Raw genomic sequence first — 17,335 nt, forward strand, 5'->3', positions numbered from 1 at the left:
AAAGAGCATGCGAGCTGCTATTTTAAGCAGATCATGGCCCGTGAAGGATGACAAGAGCATGCAGCTATTTTTTTGCCCCTATTTCCTATTAGATACCTTCAGAAAGTATACCACACCAAGCTCTGGAATTAAGAAAACCTGAGGCCGGGCACGGTGGTTCACATCTGTAATCCCAACACTTGGGAGGCCAAGGCAGGCAAATCACCTGAGGTCAAGAGTTCAAGACCAGCCTGGCCAACGTGGTGAAACTCCATGTCTACTAAAAATACAAAAATTAGCCAGGCATGGGTGGCTCACGCCTGTAATCCCAGCTACTTGAGAGGCTGAGGCAGGAGAATCGCTTGAATCTGGGAGGTGGAGGTTGCAGTGAGCTGAGATCGGGCCACTGCACTCCAGCCTGGGCAACAGCGTGAGACTCTGTCTCAAAAAAAAAAAAAAAAAAGAAAAGAAAAGAAAAAAGAGGCCGGGCACGGTGGCTCACGCCTGTAATCCCAGCACTTTGGGAGGCTGAGGCAGACAGATCACGAGGAGAGGAGTTTGAGACCAGCCTGGCCAACATGGTGAAACCCCGTATCTACTAAAAATACAAAAATTAGCTGGGCATGGTGGCAGGTGCCTGTAGTCCCAGCTACTTGCGAGGCTGAGGCAGAAGAATTGCTCGAACCCAGGAGGCAGAGATTGCAGTGAGCTGAGATTGGACCACTGCACTCCAGCCTTGGTGACACAGCAAGACTCTGTCTCAAAAAAAAAAAGAAAAGGAAAAGAAAAAAGAAAAACTGCAACTAGTCTGAAATATAGTATAGTATAGAACACAAAGCAAGACATTAGAAATAGCAGAGACTCACCCTATAGACAGACGCCTTATCTTAAGTAAACGGAGTTAAAAAAAAAATTAACAATGTCAATGTGTTAAGTATTTTATGGCAATAAGACAGGGAGTAGGGAAAATGGAGCTATCTTGTGAGGGAAGCCTCAAAATATCCGAGAATTCAAGCAGGCAACTCTCCCAGTACCTACGTGGAGTTCTATGTCCATCTCGTCCCGGCCATTTCTGTCTTCCTTCCGGAAGCCCCTTCGGAAGTTTGCAACCAGTTTCCAGACAAACGTGAGGAGGGCATCATTATAGGAATTCTTGGCGATCTGCAGATTCCGGTACACAAGGGTGCTGAAGTGGTTGGAGAAGAGCTCAGTGAGGACATCGTGGGTGAGAAACTTCCGCAGGTTCAAGCCATTCTCCAGAAAGAGACGGACAAACTTGGGTCTGTCCTTTATGAGAGCCGTAAACATGACTTCTTGAAGGTCAGCAGACTAAGGAGAAAGAACAGCGACAGTACTAACAATACTACACAAATATGGTAAAGAAAACATTAGGCATTTTTCTTCCTCAGCAGCACCATATTTCCAGTCACAGAGTAATAATATCTTCAACTTCTCTTTCAATCCTGTCTTGAGAATAAAATTTATCTTTTTTCCATTTTAACACAACAGAGGATTACATTTCAAACCCCTAAACAGGGGAATGGCATGGTGAAATCTTTGTCATCAGCTAGATGTGAATTTGGTTGTGACTTACCTCCTTGCTAAAGTAGAGATAAATACACCCATGTAGAGAGGACGTTGGTCAAAAATTTTCCCCAGTATCAGACATAGAGGAAACACTCGATCAGGGGGTGGGAGTGTGGGGGTAGTAGTATAGCTGGAACCACCTCGCTGAAGTCGACAGTAGATACCAGTTATGACCCAGCCACCAGTGCTGTCTCTACACTGCACTGTGGGATCTGCTGCCCTTCACAGATGCCCAGGAACCTTCTATTATGGGGACTGCGTTCTCAAATACAGGTGTTAAAATAGAATGCATCAAACTATATGCAAACCACATATCACCAAGCCAATGTCTGGTCATGCTACATACCAATAAGTCACTGGAACACTTGACAATAATACTTGATTGTTATCTATCTCTAGCTCTACTTTCTGGGCTTCTGACAAAACTTAGCCCATAGGAACTTACAGAGAATCTTAAGAAAGATCACCAGCATTTTGGGAGGCCAAGGTGGGAAAACCACTTGAGGTCAGGAGTTTGAGACCAGCCTGGCCAACAGGGTGAAACCCCATCTCTACTAAAAAAAAAAAAAAAAAAAAAAAATTAGCCAGGTGTGGTGGCACGCACCTATAGTCCCAGCTACTCGGGAGGCTGAGGCACGAGAATCGCTTGAACCCAGGAGGCAGAGCTGCAGTGAGCCGAGATCACGCCACTGCACTCCAGCCTGGGTGACAGAGCAAGACCCCATCTCAAGGAAAAAAAAAAAGGATCATCAATGTTTCCTTCAGACACAACCCAGTGGACTACAGGCCACTCCAGCTCTCAGTCGTGTTCTGTGTGTCCTCCATAGCATTTCTCACAATTTTATTCCATTGCCAACATTTACAAATTAGAAAATTCATCAAAATCCACATTTCTAGCATTAAAAGCTCAAGTTAAGAGTAAAAGCTGCCAGGCACAGTGGCTCACATCTGTAATCCCAGCCCTTTGGGAGGCCGAGGTGGGCAGATAACTTGAGGTCAGGAGTTCGAGATCAGCCTGGTCAACATGGTTAAACCTCATCTCTACATCTCTACTAAAAATAAAAATGTTAGCCAGGTGTGGTGGCAGGTGCCTGTAATCCCAGCTGCTTGGGAGGCTGAGGCAGGAAAATCGCTTGAACCTGGGAGGCAGAGGTTGCAGTGAGCCAAAATTGCAACTCTGCACTCCAGCTTGGGTGACAGATTGAGACTCTATCTCAAAAATAAAAATAAAAATAAAAAAATAAGCTGGGCGTGGTGACTCATGCCTGTAATCCCATCACTTTGGGAAGCTGAAGTGGGTAGATCACCTGAGGTCAGGAGTTTGAGACCAGCCTGGCCTCCCTGGTAAAACCCCATCTCTACTAATAATACAAAAATTAGCTTGGCGTGGTGGTACACACCTGTAATCCCAGCTACTCTGGAGGCTGAAGCAGGAGAATCGCTTGAACCCAGGAGGCGGAGGTTGCAGTGAGCCGAGATGGTGCCACTGCACTCCAAGCCTGGGCGACAAGAGCAAAACTCCATCCCTCACCCCCAACAAAAAAAGAGTAAAAACCAGCAGCTCCAACAACATGGGAACCATCAGTGGGAGCCAAGGGGCAGCTGCTTCCCGGAGCCTTGGATCTCCAGCTCCCCACAGTCCTCACCACTCCTCCCTGGGACCTACAGGCCCACTTACTCTCTTACACTGCATGCCTGATCCCTGGTCTAGGTGGATGTCTTCTGCCCACGGCAGCATTAATCAGTTTTGTTCCTGCCTAGTGTTGGTCTCATGGGGATCACACTTTGCCTAGAGAAGGACTTGTCAAGGGTCCCTTGAGTTCCCACATTATGGATCCTGCAGGGCTCAGCAGGGGAAGAGGGGACTACCTCTGGAAAGATGGCAGCTATAATTTCTCTTCTGTCCTTTAAGGAAGTGTTCCTCATGTCCAGCATTTCACTTTTCTTTCCTAAATCCATTGGCCTTTCCACTGGTCACACACTCGCTAGCATAGGGCAGTGGTTCTCAAACTTTAATCAGAACTACTTGGAGGGCCTGGTAAATGCAGAATGCTGGGAGTCAATATTGGAATTTCTGCAAGTCTGAAGTGGAGCCTGGTGATTTGCAAGGTAGCAAGTGCCAAGGTTCTTCCCAGGCTGCCACCAGTCCAGGACCCACACCTTGAGAACCACCAGCATATGGGAAGAGGCTTTGCCGCCAGTCACATCTTTGCTTTCAAACCTTGAGTCTACCATTTTCCAGCCATGTGACCTGGAATATTGTGTCTCTGAGCCTCAGTTTGCTCTTCTAAGAAATAGATGGTTGCGAGGATGAAATAAGCTAACACAGGTCAAATTCCTCTCAGAGATGCGAGTTCAGACCAGGCCTTCAAAAAACTATCAGCAACTCCCCTTCCCGTGATACCGATGAGGCCCTGATTTCACAACCACAAAGGGGATCATCCATGCTGTGGACTGCTGTGACAGGCAAGTAAACACACAAAGGGAAATTGCTTGGGGCAATTTATCAGTATTCCAGAGATTTTTGTTTTAAAACAAATAATGCTTCATATGTGCCAATGCTCTAAGCACTTTAGAAACATTATCTGATTTAATCATCGTAACAGCCCACGGAGATAAGTACTGCTATTATCGTCATCTCCATTTTCGGATGAGCAGTTGGGTACTGGTGAACACTGAACCACTGGCTCTCTCAAAGAAAACAGAAGCCCTGATTTGTAATGTTTTCTGATTTCTATGGTGTAAATACTTCCATTGTGGCCAAGTTTCAGCTACCAATGTGACATCACTAAACACAATCGGGAAGAGATGTGGAGTGGCTGACCATCGTAGAGCGTCTCCAGCTTCCACATACAATACACACAGTTGGCCTTCAGAGCAAAGGTAACAGTAAATGTAATCAAATAATTAGAAAACGATATGTTTTGATTATTGATTACCTTCATAATTCTATAGAATTCTATAAAATCTATGTAATTCTAAGTTTGAATAATTCACTTTTTTTGGTTTTTGTTTTTTGAGTTTTTTTGTTTGTTTATTTTGAGACAAGATCTGGCTTTGTTGTCCAGGCTGGAGTGCAGTGGTGTAATCTCAGCTCATTACAACCTCCACCTCCCGGGCTTAAGCAATCCTCCCACCTCAGCCACCTAAGTAGCCTGGAGTACGGGTGTGTGCCACCACACCCAGTAAATTTTTATATATATATATTTTTTGGTAGACATGGGGTTTCGCCATGTTGTCCAGACTGATCTCAAACTCCTGGACTCAAGCAATCCTCTCACCTTGGCCTCTCAAAGTGCTGGGATTACAGGCATGAGCCACTATGACCAGCCAAAGATAACTGATTAATAATGACTGTATTTAACAACCAACTCAGAAAATCTCTAAAAATTTAGCAGTTGGCTCTTGCCAGCCAATACAAGCTGGCTCTAACATGCCACTGTAGGAGGAAACTGAGGCATAGGGAGGTTAAATAATTTGCCCAAAGTCATGCAAATGGGTTGACTCCAGAGTCCATTTCCTTAGCCATTGTGCCCTTAACCCTTAACCATCTTTAGCTGAGTTAATAAAATTAAATGTACCATTCATGACATGCCTAAGTTTATTTGTACCATCTGACCTCACTTAAATAGAACATTTCACACACAGTAATTCATTTATGAATCAATTGACTGGATCTACTTACAGTTCCACTTTCCCTCCACTAATTAAAGCCTTGCAATGTGCAGCAGGGTTCATTGTACTGCAAACATGATACACAAGATAATGTTTGCTAAAAGAATGAATAATTTAAAAATTCATAAGCCATGACTTTATGTATGCTGTTCTCATTAAAATTGATAGTATGTTAATATAAATCGAGTCTTATTCTTTGATTACACAACAATAGGCCTGAAAGTGTTTTCTGACCCTGTCCGCCAAGAATGAAAGTTATGAAATATATGCACCTTCAAATCTATACATACATGTATAAAAGTACATATATTATCATGGCCCCCTAATGACTGAAATTAATTTGGAAAAGCCGAAAACAAAGAAGCAGCCTTATAAAACTGAGTGTGATGGTTCACAATAATTGTCATTGAAAAAGGCTCCTAGGGCTGACTGCACTTTAGTTGTACACAGGAGGATACTGCTGGAAAATGCAATCCTAAAACACTAATCACATTGAAAAGTGAGAAAATGCAGTCTGCTGGAAAGAAAAAAAAACGCTTTTTATTGCATGTGCAACTTCCATATTAAAGCTGCTCATGTGGCTAGGGGAGTCCTGGTTTCTAGCTCTAAGACAGCAGTCACCAATCTTTTTGGCACCAGGGGCTAGTTTCCTGGAAGACAATTTTTCCATTGACCAGGCTGGGGGGATGGTTTTGGGATGATCCAAGAGCGTTAAATTTATTGTGCACTTTATTTCTATTATTATTACATTGTATAATTATACTACTCTCCATAATGTAGACTCAGTGGGAACTCTGGGCTTGTTTTCCTGCAACTGGACAGTCCCATCTGGGGGTGATGGGAGGCAGTGGCAGATCATCAGGCATTAGATTCTCATAGGGAGCGCACAACCTAGATCCCTCACATGCTCCGTTCACAATAGGGTTCGTGCTCCTATAGGAAGCTAACACCGCTGCTGATCTGACTGAAGGCGGAGCTCAGGCAGGAATGCAAGCAATGGGGAGCTGGTGTAAATACAGATGAAGTTTCACTTGCTTGCCCGCTGCTCACTTCCTGCTGTTCCTAACGGCCATGGACCTGTAACCCTGCTCTAAGACATTCACCAGGGAGTGTCAGTCAGGTTGTTCTATTTGTCTCTTATGCATCTCATTACAGATAGTTCTCTAATCAGAACTTGGCTAGGCAGGTGGGGGCATGGAGCAAGAGTGCTGCCGTCTTGATCTGTAGTTAAGCTACTTTCAATCATCCAACATATATTTTTCCCATACTTCTGCCCACGCACATCCAGGAGGAGATCTGCATCTCTGCACCCATATGGGGAATCAGCCTCACGTTGTGGCTGAAGGCATTGTGGAGTTGATATTATTTTAGACCATTTATTTTTATTATCTCTTCACAACAAACCTACTAAGTCAATGTTATGACCCTATGCTGCAGACAAGGAAATAAAGGCTCACCAAACCTGATATTCCGGAATAGAACAATCCCTTAAGAGATTCAGCATTGAATCTCGCTGGAAATGGACCAGCCATTGCCCAGACCACTGTCCAGACCCAACACTGGAAAAACCCAGGAGAGCTTCGTGCTTACCTCCCATCGGCGGTCATTGGTGAAAATCTCATCATTGGCTAAGTCCAGCTGGTTCCACTCCAGCAGAAGCTTCAGCTGCCCATTCCAGTTATCCTTGTCTTGCTCATTGGTGCTGAAGGCTGTAAGAGGGCAGGAAAAGACTCAACTCACCAAAGGCCCAGAAAGAGTCAGAACCATTCAGTGTGGGCAATTATCAGAGCTGTTTATCACAGGTGATGCTGAGCATGTTCTTTTACATTCAGACACTCAAACTGTCATTCACTCTATCTTCACTCATTCTTAACCACATCCTGTATGTCCCAAAGTTTATAATGGGGATCAACTCAGGCTACAGTAATGTTTTTCCATTGAATATCCTAATGGTGTAATAATAGTATATTAAGGTTTTTTCCATAGATTCAGATTCCATAGCATTATATTTCAAGGGGCCATCTCTGACTTATGCTACATCTAAATCTATGAAACAATAAGCCACCTTACAACATTGTTATTCTTGTCTTTTCCAGAGCTAATATTTTCTGCATCTATGTATCTGTACAGATGTAATTCCATTTTAATAAATACCTTTATAACCAAATGTCTGGCAAGTACAATAAGAATGATTCTAGTAAATTGCTAATGCTTTAATTGCACTTCCAATGTGCCTAGCTCTACTCTAGCTAATTTACATTTACCAGTCACAAATTCAAGTCTAGACAATCCAGGATCTATTTACTATGGGTAACATCCACTTTATGGAATACTAAAGCAGCAAAGATCCTGAACGAGAATATTTTAACCTGAGTTTCATTCGTAAGCTTCAGGAAATTTGTAAACTCCTGAAATTAAATGCAAAATTACTTATGTGTGAAGTATGTGTGCATATGTGTACAAATATGTAGACTGCTAGGACAAAGACCCATAGTTCTGCCATATTCTCAAAGGAATCTGAGGCCCAATAAAAACATATTTTCAACCACTGTTAGAAAAAGCTCTTTGGAGACCACTGTGATTGTGTTTGACCAGTATTTTAATGACATAAAAATTATTATTCTACCAAACACATACAACCAAGGAGATTCACCTCACGAGGGCAAGCATAGTTATTCTAGCTTCCAATCTAAAATCATCAAAATTAAGCACAAGCTTGCCTTTCAATAAAGCTGTTTTATAAAAGAAATGTACCTCACGAAAAGCCACAGAAAACAACACAAAGCTGACACTTCAAAAGGAGCTATTTTTTACTCACCTTTATACAGAGCGTAGGAGATGACATTGCTCACAATTCCGTCCCCAGCTTCTTCCATCTTAATAACTGTTAACAGGTGAGAACTTTCAAGAATTTCTTTGAGCTGGTAAAATTAAAGAACAAAGTTGTCAGCCAACAGATGTTAGGCATGAGGAGCATAAACTTCTTTCTTTTTGAGAGAGACCTTCTTTAAAAAGACCACCTGGGCCGGGCGCGGTGGCTCAAGCCTGTAATCCCAGCACTTTGGGAGGCCGAGACGGGCGGATCACGAGGTCAGGAGATCGAGACCATCCCGGCTAACACGGTGAAACCCCGTCTCTACTAAAAAAAATACAAAAAAATCTAGCCGGGCGAGGTGGCGGGCGCCTGTAGTCCCAGCTGCTCGGGAGGCTGAGGCAGGAGAATGGCGGGAACCCGGGAGGCGGAGCTTGCAGTGAGCTGAGATCTGGCCACTGCACTCCAGCCTGGGCGACAGAGCGAGACTCTGTCTCAAAAAAAAAAAAAAAAAAAAAAAAAAAAGACCACCTGTAGTGGAGTTCCAGATCAGCTTCTCATTTCGGAATTGTAATGAGTCCTTGACTACAGTGAGAATAAAGTACCGGTTATAGAAGAGCACACGTATCAAGAAGCCTGCATCAAAAAGCTGAGAGCCTCATTTGACTAGAGATGTGTGCGTCTGTGTGCGTGTGTGTGTGTGTGTCACAAAGCTGACACATGGCAGATGCTCAGTTATTAAATGACCCAGTAAGTCATGAAGGGACAATAGAAGACTGTAGACACCATCCAAGTGTGCCCATAAAGATTTAAATGATAGGAAATAAAAGCTCAAATGCAAACAAGAAAGAAGACTTGGAAACTGGAGAAAAAGATTAAGAATTTTCTACATTGTCCTTTGTTATTTTTCTGTAATGTTTAATTTTAAGACATTTTAAAAAGTAAAGAACCCCGTAATTCCAAGGTTACGAGCACTGGCGAGCCCAGCAGGAGCTTGGTGAGTAGGGCCCCTTCTAGCCAAGGGAGCAAGTCTGGTTTCCATTAGACTGAGTTTGAGGCAATGGTGGGCTTCCCTGGCGACATTTGGAAGTAAGGATCTGGAACTGCAGAGGCTCCGCTGGGTGGGAGACGAAGTCTCAGGATCTAGCTGTTTGAAGATGGCAAGAAGAGCCCTTGGATTTGGAAATTAGAAGGCGAACTTTTGAGGTTGCAGCTGCCTAGGAAAGGTGGTGATAGAGGTCTTAGTTCAAAGCACCCAGGTAGTTGATGAATAAATCAATGAAAACTGCAGGAAAAGATAAACCATGGAGATTTTGAAGGAGAGGATGGACAGGAATGATAGCATGAAGGAAAGGCCCTCTTCATCTGTCTGCAGCCTTTGTTCAGGCTGAAGAATAGAGGTCCAGCTAGGACTGACAGGCAGGGAAGAGGGCTGAAGGTCCCCAAATTCTGGGGCACAAGTGGAGGTGGGCAGTACCAAGGAGTTATTTTTATTTTCCTTTGAAATAAAAAGAAAGAAGAAGAAAATGAATATGGGTATCAAGTAAACCGATGGACCCCAGAGACGGCCACAGGGGCCTCCTAGCTGGGACTCCATCCCGCACACTCCTGCCTCCTCCATCCTCTGCCCCACTGCTGCCAGAGTGAGCTCTCCTGAACACAACTCCTATCTCGTTTTCTCCCTGCTTCAAACCTTTTAACAATATCCCATTACATTTGAACAAGACCAAACAGGGCCCAAGGAGCCTCCTGGGCTGGGCCCTCACAAGTTCTTAGCTCCCACTCACCATTTCCACCCTCATGGCCGTCTTTCACTCCTCAGGCATGTCCCCTACCTCAGGACCTTTGCACATGCAGTTCCCACCACCACCACAACCCCAGCCCCCGCGTCGTTAACTCTCTCCATCCTTCAGATCTTGGCTCCCACGTCACTTCCTCCGGGAAGCCTTCCAGAAAGCCCCACACCAGTCCAGGCTCCCTCAGCACCTGCCTTTCTGTATCCATGTTACCTTTCTTCTGAACACCCATTTCAGCTTGCAATTACAGAATGCATTGTACTGTCATCCCTCGACATAAACCTTTTCTCAACTTCTGTTTTGTCTATCAGAACACAGACCGTTTCTGTTGTGTACGCAATTCTTTCTGAAGTGCCTATTTCAGAACCTGGCACGCGGTATGTGCTCAACAAATATCTACTGAATAAATTAATAAATGAGAGTTAAAGATGAATAAATGAATGAATGATATCTAGATCGGTTGATAGATTGGAAGACTATGAAGGGTCAAGTTCTCGAGAAGTTGAGGAATAGGGCATGGGGGAATAACCGTGGCGGCTTTTAGGAGAGGAAGGTGTGAGCCCAGTGGAAGACGTATAATGCGTCGCTTAGAGTGGTCAAGAAACTGGGAGTCCAGGTTTGGGGCTGTTTGTCCACACAGTCAGTGAGGTCACCCAGGACTGCCCTGGAAAGTTGCCTAATTAATACCTGCCTGAATGTATACATTCATTAATTAATAATCCCACTCTTGAGCTTGGTCTTTTGGGAAATCTGTACCAATTGCAAAGCCCTATATGAGTGCCTAATTAAAATTCCAGACTAATTATTGATTATATCTTCTGAGTGACGTGATTATAATTACGACATATCATTAGCATATTCAGTATGAATATGAATTAGCTTTGAATTGCAGAAAGGATAATATAATCAAAGAAGGTACAATATGCCTTTTAGCCTATTTCAGATGAGTCGCCTGTAACAGTTTTCATGAAGCAGAAATCAAAATCCCTTATAAAGGATGTGGTAACCCTTCAGATGGCCTCTGTTCATTGGACACGGCCTGGTCAAGACCTGGTAAGCCAACTTGTACAAGGAGTGACAGGAGAGTCACTGAAGTGGACCTGGGGCCATCTTTGATGGATAAATTAGGAGTCATCTGTTTTTTCCTCTATAGGGATCCCTGAACTGACCACTGAATTTATTCCATCCATCACAGGAAATGACGTTGAGAGTGGTAATCAACATGCAATCAATATGCAGTGTCTTACTTTGATATGTATACTTCGGAAATGGCCTGTTTATATGCTTTTTTTGATTGTTTGTTTTGGGTTTTTTCCTGAGATGGGATCTCACTATGTCACCCAGACTAGAGTGCAATGGCTAGCAGCTCACTGCAGCCTCAAACTCCCTGGCTCAAGTGATTCTCCCACCTCAACTTACCAAGTAGCTGGTACTACAGTTGTATGTCTGGGTAATTTTTGTTTGTTTGTTTGTTTGTTTGTAGGGATGGAGTCTCACTACGTTGTCCAGGCAGGTCTTGAACTCCTGGCCTCAAGCAATCTTCCGGCCGTGGCCTCCCAAAGGGTTGGGATTACAGACAAGAGTCACTGCACCCAGCCCTGTTTACATGTTCAGAACTAACTCAAAATAATTAGGTATGAATGCCTAGAGAACCAAAAATATAGAAGCACTTTGGAAAGGGAGTGCTGCTTTTCCCAAACAACAGAGTTCCATAGGGAGGGGCCTCATCACAATTAGCTGCCTGGTCAATCTCCACTCTTTCACTTAGCCCTACTCAGGGTTGGGAAGCAATATTGGCTTTGCCCAGCCAGCCCTCTCCTTCTGTCACTGGGCTTTGCTCCTTGCAAAGCACTAGTGCCCTGGTCTGCAGCCTCCACGTCTAGCCCAGCAGGGAGGTCAGCAGGTGTCCGGGGCTGCCTGTGTCAGGGTGGGCTCATCTGTCTTATTCTGAGACTTAGCATATGCAGGTCCAATGTTCTGCACCTCAAGCCACCTCTTTCAACTTTGCCTTCATCATCAGTAAGCTGATATGTTTATCTCTTTTTGCCAGAGTCTTGTGTCTGTCTCTCTCCTGGACTTGAATAAGATATTACAATGTCCCAATAAGAACATTCATATAAAACCATCAGTTTTCCCTTTTTCAGTAAACTCTGAAAAATGCAATATCTCAAGTAGAAATATTATACACTTGGTGAGCCACGTAACTTACTGAACTTCAGTTTCCAGCAAGACACCTGTTGAGTCTGAAAGGCACGGAGAAAACACCGAATATGTGCAGCTGCTGGTGGAGTTGGGCGTTTAAGGCATTCTCCCTTCTCACAAACTAGTCTCATTTTCTCAGCCTCCAGACATGGTCCCAACAACTCACCCATTTGATCCAACTCTCAGTCTCCTCCTCCGGCAGCCGGGACACGGTGCGGGGTAAAAAGCGTACCAGCTTCTCCTTGACGGCAGAAGATGTCAGGGCATCCTCCACCTCCACCAGGCTGGCGATCACATCAGCGATCTGGCCCGAGCCTTCCACCACCACACAAGGAATTTTACTTTTGATGGAAGTATTGATGGCCTGGAGGAAGGAGACAGAGTCAGGCAGATCAAAGAGACCTTGGTTCACAGAACCCAGCTCCGGACTAAGGTTCTGAGCCAAGCTGGTGAAAACACATGGACCCATCCCTACATTTTTTCCTTTGGGGTTTTTATTTTAATTCAGAAGCAAATCAAAAGTTGGCAATTGCTTTATGAATGAGAAATGTAATCTGCTTTATGAAATCTTGTACCCACAACGAGTTCCATAATAAGAACACATATGACTAGCTTAAGTTTTCCATGGATAAGTGCTTTAAAATATCCCTGTACACAAAATCGCTCATTCCAAGTACTGACATAATAGATTTGAGTGGCACGTACTAAGACTGTATTCAGCATTATTGTTGATAGCTTATCTGAAATAGGTTAGTAGTAATCAATACTCATACTTTTAAGGTATGAAAATAGCTTAAAAACAGCAACCACGGCCGGGCGCGGTGGCTCAAGCCTGTAATCCCAGCACTTTGGGAGGCCGAGACGGGCGGATCACGAGGTCAGGAGATCGAGACCATCCTGGCTAACATGGTGAAACCCCGTCTCTACTAGAAAATACAAAAAAATAGCCGGGCGAGGTGGCGGCCGCCTGTAGTCCCAGCTACTCGGGAGGCTGAGGCAGGAGAATGGCGTGAATCCGGGAGGCGGAGCTTGCAGTGAGCTGAGATCCGGCCACTGCACTCCAGCCCGGGCGACAGAGCGAGACTCCGTCTCAAAAAAAAAAACAAAAAACAATCAAAAAAAGAAAAAAAAAACAGCAACCACATATTTTATGTGATGTTTACTCACACATTTCCCTCCTCAAATAATTTCCCCTGACCCTGTTATTAAAAATGAATAAAAATATATCTTCTTTCTGGATAAACATCTAGCACACTTTTATGACCGTTATAATAACTGCAGAGGTCAGCAGAAAATTAAGGATTTTAATCACTGGACAGCAAGATACAGTGATCTACCTGGAGGTACAAAAGAAATTGAAAAGCACTTGTTTTTAGGTCTGAGTGCTTTCCTTAGAGAAGACATCACACAGAAAGCCAGATGTGTGGTGCCACGATTGGAGACCACAGAGTGTGAGAGTCACAGAGCAGGCTGGGGTCCCTCTGTGTGCCTCAAGTGTCTGTACCACAGGTGGTTATGGGTGTGCTGATGGGGGCTGAACCAGGAAGGGATGCAGAGGCACCAGCTGGGTATTTTCTTTTTTTCTTTTCTTTACTTTTCTTTTCTTTTTTTTCTTTTCTGAGACTAAGTCTTGCTCTGTCTCCCAGGCTGGAGTGCAATGGCGCGGTCTCGGCTCGCTGCAACCTCTGGCTCCTGGGTTCAAGCGATTCTTCTGCCTCAGCCCCCTGAATAGCTGGGATTACAGGCACCTGCCACTGCGCCCAGCTAATTTTTGTTTTTTAGTAGAGACAGGGTTTTGCCATGTTGGCCAGGCTGGTCTCGAACTCCTGACCTCAGGTGATCCACCCACCTCAGCCTCCCAAAGTGCAGGGATTACAGGCCTGAGCCACAGTGCCCGGCCCTGGCTGGGTATTTTCTCCTAGTTCCCCTCACCTCTCCTATCCCTGCTACTGTAGGTTGTTAATTGGCTGAGCAGACGGCACTGGAAACTGCCGTCGAAATGCAGTGCCCTAGACCAGCAGCAGCTCTCCAGTCTCCCCCTACACCCTATGCCAAGAAATCTTCATTCCAAATCTAATATTTGCTCTGGTAAGATAATAAATGTAACCATATTTCAATGACTTTTTCTCCACCCCTCTTCCTCTTTGATGTGGCTGCTTTTTCAGATCCGAGCCATTTATGCTGGAAGTTGCAATTTTTTGATTTTTTGGTGATCACCTTGGCGATGACCTTGAGCAGTAGGATATAAATAACTCCCACATGCGTAGCGTTCCAATAATGGAACACTAGGCATAAAAAGGTTTTAATACACTGACACACACTGATAAGAATCTCTATTTTAATGTTTCCTTGAAGATTTTTATTTAACCATGGTCTCAATTGTAAATCTCATAGTGGATACTCAATAAATATCTGTTGAATGGATGAAGAAAAAGACCATTGTTACATAAAAGAGTAATGAGAAGTACTAGATGATGTTTCCAGGTAACTTTGCCAGCACTTACTTTTAGCTCTAGGGATTTACTCTGATGAAGAGAGTGGTGAAGATCGAGAGTCACAGGTATCTTTAATCTATTCCCCGTCTTAGAGGTAAAATAGGATGTGTACAAGGAGGAATATGCAAATCATTGTGGAAATTCATGAAAAAGATGAGTTAAAAATGACTTTCTTGTGCTATTCCTAGAAAAATGAGCTCTCGAAAATTGTTTACAATACTTACTAAAATGCAGTCACACTAACTGTTTTTTAAAACTACCTATGGGGTACTATGCTTATTACCTGGGTGACAAAATAATCTGTATGTCAAACCCCGTGACATACAATTTACCTACACATAAAACCTACACATGTACCCCTAAACCAAAAAGTTAAAAACAAATAAATAAAAATATAAATAAATAAAAGGTTTTGATTCAAGTGGATTCTCAAACAAAAACAAACAAAAAACGTCAAACAGGAGCCTGGCTGCAGGCAAGATGAACTCAGTAATGAGTCCATACAGATTGGCTGGGAAGTCAGATTCCTGCTCAGTTGCTCAATATTGCAGGTGCAGAAACATTCAAGAAGTTTCCATGATCTCAGAATCACTTAGGGTTTGGGATTCCATCATGCGACATACCTGTATCCCCACACGGCATATAAATGGGCCTTAGGTGGTCTGGAAACATTCGATTTGGGAGCAATCTGTGTGTGTATGATCATAGCTCATCTCAATGTAGATGGGGTGGCCATAGCTTTCTAATATGTATGCTGGTTACAATCTTTAAGTCTCCCGAGTTAATGTCACCTCTTCTCTTTGGCAGGTTGATTGTCAGGGCCAACACTAAGTACACAGGTTATTCATGTCACTGAAATTCTCCTCCCAAATCTTCTTGACTGAGGAACAACCGGAGTCTGTTAGGGTAACAGTATGTAGAGGGAAACCACTACCTACTTGCTGCAGTAAAATGAACTAGGTTAGATTAGATGAGCCCAAATCCCTGAAAACACAAATTTGTTGGATAGGTTTATTAACCAACCTTCTAGAAAACTAAATCAGGACTCACTTTCAAAGTCTCTTTTCCACCTCCTTGGGCAAAACACACAATGGGGATCTTGCCACCATAGTTGGAATCTGTAACACATAAAAAGTAAAGGATATTTTGAGCTCATTGGAAATACTCATCTACCGCTGTGAAAAGTTGGACCAAGAGCTTCTGCCCTGTGAGCCAAGGTGTGGAGAGATAGCTTCACATCTCACGGACTTGAACATTATCTACTCATTAAAGACGGATGAGTGTTTTCGCCCCACGCTAGTAATAGCATGACATGGGTCATGTTGCAATTTGTCATTGATACTTAAAATACATATTTAAATATTTAAAGCCCATGCATTATTTACCTTTGCACCTATAAATTAAACTAGGTTTAAGTTGATCCTTATAATAACGATGCTGTCACTCATTTGCATAATCCTATGCTTTCTTGAGTGAGTGAGAACTTGGCATAACTAGTGGTCTTTCAACAGAGTTTATTGCATATATAGTTTCTTCCTTCGTGTATGTCCAATTGTGAAAGGAAAATAATTGAGAACATCTCCAACAAGTTCCTGCCATTATGTCTATCACTAAATCACAAGGTAATCTTGTTCCATGACAGGACACATCTCAATACCCTGTCCACAGGAAGAGAGAAAGTACATGTCACTTAACCATGGCAAATAATGGCTTTCACTCAACTATTGCATTCTTCTCTTGAGACCACTGTTTTCTGTTACTCAGAAGTAGCCAAGATTCAAAAAAGTAAACCATACCATTGTTAAACTAGTAGGCTGGTTTTATCTTTTCTCTCCTAGCTAATTACATTGTTTCATAAACTCATATTTGTCATCGCAGATCATATTTGTTCTTAAATGGTATCTACCAGAAGAAGACAGCCAGCTCTTCATACTGACAAACTACAGTGGAAGATGGCCATATTTATCATTGCCTTCAGCATGTTGAAGGGTACATACCACAATGACCCTGGCAGAAGCATTCCTGGTGCGTTGAAAAAAGAAGAGAAATAACAGTTCTTTGGCAATAAAAATACCTGATCAGGCGTGTTTCTCATGCATCACTCAGTAGTTGGTAGCGATTGTTGTTGATGCTATGGCTGCTGTGGTTATTGTACACATCTGGGTGTACTACTTCCTAACCACTGACCTTGAATAGTGCGCTCAGAGATGTATTTCTCTAGCTGATTCCGGAGCTTTGCTTCCACGGTGGGATGTCCATGACAGCCATTGTCCACGAGCAGCAAATGCGTGTGGTTGTTGTCCAGGATATACAGAGGGTCTCTCGTGAAGTCATCCATAGGGTACTGGGCTGAAAAATAGCCCTGAAAAGTACAGGGAAGCTTGTCTTTGAGATTGTATTATCAGTCAAGATACATGGTGATATTTTTATACATTCATACGAAAGCTAATACTTTGGGTTCAATTATATTATGCCTCCTCTCAGATTTAAAAATTCTGAATTTTTAAATTCAGAGGGGTCTTAGCAATCTTACAGCACAGACTTCCTTTTAAATATGAGGAAATGGAAGTTCAAAATGGTAGTGTCACGTGCTCATTTTCTCATAAATGGCTAGAGACAATGTAAGGATCAGATTCCCAGTCCCATTCTTGGTTCATTGCCCTGTGCTCTTTTGCAAATATTCAACGAAATTGAAATTCAGCATTCAGGAAACTGCGTATGTGCAAATGTGTGTGTGTGTGTATGTGTGTATTTGTGTGTGTGTGGATACAGGTAGAAGCAGACATTGA

The 17,335-nt window shown here is 43.3% G+C and overlaps 1 protein-coding gene across 2 annotated transcripts in view; it reads right to left on the bottom strand.

The window, feature by feature from the left end:
* TRPM8 (transient receptor potential cation channel subfamily M member 8) overlaps positions 1 to 17,335 on the bottom strand; it is a 91,740-nt gene that overhangs the window by 56,518 nt on the left and 17,887 nt on the right. For both annotated transcript variants that reach the window (XM_033229816.1, XM_033229817.1), the window contains exons 6-11: positions 16,734 to 16,908; positions 15,597 to 15,664; positions 12,218 to 12,415; positions 8,060 to 8,162; positions 6,832 to 6,950; positions 1,018 to 1,308 (exon numbers count right to left, since the gene is read on the bottom strand). In XM_033229816.1, coding sequence (XP_033085707.1) covers positions 1,018 to 1,308; positions 6,832 to 6,950; positions 8,060 to 8,162; positions 12,218 to 12,415; positions 15,597 to 15,664; positions 16,734 to 16,908 — 954 coding nt within the window. The remainder of the gene's footprint in view (positions 1 to 1,017; positions 1,309 to 6,831; positions 6,951 to 8,059; positions 8,163 to 12,217; positions 12,416 to 15,596; positions 15,665 to 16,733; positions 16,909 to 17,335) is intronic.

This window comes from Trachypithecus francoisi, unplaced genomic scaffold (genome assembly GCF_009764315.1).
Source record: "Trachypithecus francoisi isolate TF-2019V2 unplaced genomic scaffold, Tfra_2.0 Lachesis_group13, whole genome shotgun sequence".
NCBI lineage: Eukaryota > Metazoa > Chordata > Mammalia > Primates > Cercopithecidae > Trachypithecus > Trachypithecus francoisi.